The sequence below is a fragment of the Chaetura pelagica genome, unplaced genomic scaffold (assembly GCF_000747805.2).
Source record: "Chaetura pelagica isolate M959 unplaced genomic scaffold, ChaPel_1.0 scaffold2261, whole genome shotgun sequence".
Taxonomy (NCBI): Eukaryota; Metazoa; Chordata; class Aves; order Apodiformes; family Apodidae; genus Chaetura; species Chaetura pelagica.
The window spans coordinates 7,426-11,523 of NW_009952043.1; the positions used below are offsets into that span (position 1 = coordinate 7,426).

General features: G+C 54.1%; 1 protein-coding gene across 1 annotated transcript in view; it reads left to right on the plus strand.

The window, feature by feature from the left end:
- Window positions 1-2,064: 2,064 nt before the first annotated feature.
- The window catches only part of PIP5K1A (phosphatidylinositol-4-phosphate 5-kinase, type I, alpha), a gene marked incomplete at its 5' end in the record, with an annotated part of 12,512 nt that continues 10,478 nt past the window's right edge, over window positions 2,065-4,098 (plus strand). The window contains 5 exons of the mRNA XM_010002802.1: window positions 2,065-2,121; window positions 2,845-2,934; window positions 3,216-3,346; window positions 3,640-3,757; window positions 3,999-4,098. Of these exons, the coding sequence (XP_010001104.1) occupies window positions 2,065-2,121; window positions 2,845-2,934; window positions 3,216-3,346; window positions 3,640-3,757; window positions 3,999-4,098 (496 nt within the window). The remainder of the gene's footprint in view (window positions 2,122-2,844; window positions 2,935-3,215; window positions 3,347-3,639; window positions 3,758-3,998) is intronic.

The following is a 4,098-nucleotide window of genomic DNA, read 5'->3' on the forward strand; positions in this document are numbered from 1 at the left end:
AATCATCCCGGGCAGCTGAGGCTGGTGGAAGGCAGGCAGCTCTTTATTTAGGTTGATTCAGCTTCCAGTAAACAGCTCTGAGGAATGCTCTGAAATCACCAGCAGGGCCTGATCCCAGAATCACAAAAAAAAGGCAAAAGGAAAGTTTTTGGGACATCATGAACTCATGGCTGGGCAGGACTTGCTGACCCTCGTCTGTTTCCTCTGGCCAGAATTAACTGTTTAGGTTTCTCAAAGCCATTTTTTCCAGCTGTCCAACTGACAGGTTTCAGCTGGGGCAGGGCTGTGACTAAGGAATCCTTTCATTTTTGAGGTGTTTAAACAGATCCAGAAATAGCAGCTTTTTGGAGATGATTTCATGCTGTGAGGTTTGTGCCACTGGATTCAATGCCCTCGCTTCTCCAGGAGCTGCCCTGGGACCCTCCCTCTCCCAGCCAGGGCTCCTGGTGTGTCTTCAGTTCCAAGGTCTGATTTGTGTAATTAAGGCAGCCCAGAGAAGATTTGCTGCTGGGCCCTCTGGGGAGAGCTTTGGTTAATTCCTGGTGGGATACGGGTTTGCACGGATGATTAAATATGAAGGCAGTGAATCTCCAAGGTGACGAGGCTGGCAGGGCTGCTCCAGGGCTGCTGGAGTCCTGGGGCTTGCAGATGTTTCTGTTTATAATTATAGATACTAAAAAAAAAAAAAAGAGAAAAGGCTTAATTGCAGTTGAAGATCCTGGTGCTCGGGATGTTCCCTGAGTCCCAGTGGGTCTTGGCAAGTTCAAAAACCTGTGGCAAGGTGATGGGGTTGAGTTTTGTTGATCTCATCGTGACACAGCAAGTGCCACAAGTGTCCCTCTGGCTTGGGATGCTCCCTGTTCCCCTGCCAGCCCCACTTTGGGAAGGGATTGAGAGGCTCTTAAAGCTCCTGTCCAACCTAAATGCCTGCTGTGGATGTGGAGCTGAGGGACATGCTTTGGTGGACTTTATGGTTGGACTGGATGATCTCAAAGGTCTTCTCCAACATGAGGGACCTCTGAGAGGTGAAGGGGGGTGGCTGACACCCTGGGGGGAGCAGGGCAAGCGTGGGCAGCTGCAGGTGCAAAAATTGGGACAAACCTCCTGTTTTAAGGGGAGAGGAGAAGGGGGATGGGCAGGGGCTGGAGCCAGTTGCTCTGGAGTCACTTTGTTTAGTGAGAAGGGTTTGTCACATCTTGTTTTTGTGGAACTGTGGTGCTTGGTGGGGCCACAGTGAGTCTTTACAGGCTCAGGGGAGCAGAAGGGGCTTCTCTGCCCAGAAGGATTTTTGGAGTAATTTGTAATCTGGTAAAAAAATGCCTGGTGGTGCAAGGAGGGGGGGGGGTGTTTCTCCTGGGTGGTGGTGGCTTTGTGAGATTGTGGTCGTGGCTCCCACAGAAAAATAAGGAGCTGCTGTGTCTGAAGCAGAAAGAAAAACAACAGGAAAGGGCTTGTCTGCTTTCCTGGGCTGGAGGCAGAAAGCACAACACTGTTCTGTGCATCTGCCTGGAGGGGAAGTGTCCCTGTCCTGGGAGCTCTTGGCCTGGCTGGTGATGGTCTTGGTCTGGCTTTGTGGTGCAGACAGACATTGCAAAGGGACAGGCTCAGCCAGCTGCTTTTTTTTCTTTTCCTTACTGCATCCAAAATAGCCCAAGAGGGGAATCCAGGCCTAAAAATCAGTCCATCCCCTCGCAGGTGTTTAACACCAAGGATGTTATGGAAGTCCCTGGGTTTGGCTTCAAGCTGAAGGGCCTTGGAGTAAAAAGGCCTGGAAATAATTTCCAGATAAAGCGTGGTCAGCACATCTGGGCACTGCAGAGCACTTGGCCCTCCCAGCTCCAGGGAGGAGGTGGCAATAATCCTGCCGAGCTGTCGGGCTCCAGCCAAGGCAGGCAGGGATGCTGCTGCTGCCACCTCCCAGCGTGGGTGGTGGTGGTGGAGCAGGGCAGAGCAGCCCCTTGGGAAGGGAAATCAGCATGAGTCAGTGCTGCTTCGGTTGCCTTGAAACTGTTTGGTCTCATCAGGCTTTTCTGGGATGCATGGTAACCATTAACCCTTTCTGAGTGTGGCCTTTTTCTTTTGACAGGATCATCTACCTTCAAAAAGTCACTCACCCCTGAGGTAAGCCCTGACTGACCTGAGCACACCAAGGCTTGTTCCCTGGCTCACAGGATGCCCCATTTCACACCTGCCTGCTGCTTTTCCAGCCTCATTCCAGTTAGGGCTAAACCAGGCAGTGGTGAGAGCAGGAAGCTGCCAGGGGGTTATTTGGGCAATTTCCCTGTAGCCAGGGAATCTCTGGTTAAGAACCCAGCTTGTCCTGGAACTGAACAGTTCTCCTGCCACCAAAACACCACCCACATCTGCCAGCAGCATGACGCTCAGCTCGTCTTGACTGAGGAACAGCATTTAGCAACCATGTCTGGTGGGAGAGGATGAGTCAAGGGAGCTCTTGTGGCATGAATCAGAGCAGCATTTGCCACCTTCCTAAAACGCTTCCTCCAAGACTTGGCCTTGCTGGCAGAAAGCACAGGAACTGGCTGTGGTTGGTCGAGACTTGGTAAAAAAGCACACCCTTCCAGGTGGTCTGGTGTGAAGATGTTGCTCTCTGGATGTCCAGCCCCAGTCCCACAGGAGGCAGTGGGTTCTTTGAGGGGCTTTCTGTGCCATTCCTGTCCCCAGGGCCAGCCTGTCCTGTGTCCTCCCTTTGCAAAGAGCCTGGGGCTTCAGCCCTTGACAGGCTGAATCCTTGAGAGCAGCCAGATGAGGCCATGTGGTTCTGGGCAGCCTCTGAGACCTTGGGTTTACATCCTTGGTTCTTACCATCTTTTACTCCAACCCCAGATGCCAGGTGGTTCTGGGCAGCCAGGCTCACAGACCATAAAGAAAGGGCACAGAGGAGTGGACTCCACGGGCGAGACGACCTATAAAAAGGTGAGTTGCCTCTTGCCTGACTCGTTTGGCTGCTGCTGTTCCCCTTGCCATGCAGGCAGAGCCCAGAGCAGCAGCCTGTCCCACGGGCTCAGCATGACACACTGGCTGACGTGTGACAGTCACTGCTCTCTGTAGCCTTCTACAGAGGGGGTTACTTTTAAACTCTGCCCATTAGCAGCACTTCCCAGGCCTCTCCTGGCTTCCTGGGTGCTTTCTGTGAGCTCCAGACACCACAGATCTGCTGCTTCAGGTTGTCTCACTCACTTGCTCTGCCCCTCCAGACGACCTCCTCTGCCTTGAAAGGTGCCATCCAGCTGGGCATCACGCACACGGTCGGAAGCTTGAGCACCAAGCCTGAAAGAGATGTTCTCATGCAGGATTTCTACGTAGTAGAAAGCATTTTCTTCCCCAGGTCAGTGCCTGCTTTCTTCTCTCTTTGGTGCTTTGATAGTGAGCAGCAGCTTGAGCTCCTAACCCTGCCTGCACACCAGGAGGCCACACCAGGACTTGCTTCTGAAGAACCTCGTGTCCACCATCTGTGTGGACAAGCGTGGCCTTGCTGCTGTGCTGTGTGTCCCTGCTGGGCGGGTGCTCTCCAGCCCTCCCGGGTGTCAGAAGAACCAACCAGTGGGGGTGGCTTTGGGGGCAGTTTCGTGGGAAATATGTCAACCACCAGCCCTTGTGTCTGCTTCTCCCCTCACCCAGTGAAGGCAGCAACTTGACCCCTGCTCATCACTACAACGATTTCCGCTTCAAAACCTACGCCCCCGTGGCCTTCCGCTATTTCCGGGAGCTCTTTGGGATCCGACCAGATGACTACCTGGTAAGTGGGTGGTTGGACCAGGTTCCCACTTGCTGTGTGCTCCACGGGGTGGGTGTTTGTCCTCTGCCCCCCACCTGCCTCCAGCAGTCCCCCTCGTGGGGCCCCCGTGCTGAGCGGTGTGGGCAGAGCAGCGGGTGCTGGGTGACCCCAGGGTTTGCCTCTGGGTGTCTGGAAGGAGGAGCCCTCCTGCTGGGGTTCCCTGCTGGGTCTCACCCTGTGTTTCTCACCTGCTCCTCCCCAGTACTCGCTCTGCAATGAGCCCCTCATTGAGCTCTCCAACTCGGGGGCCAGTGGTTCCCTCTTCTACGTGTCTGGGGACGACGAGTTCATCATCAAAACGG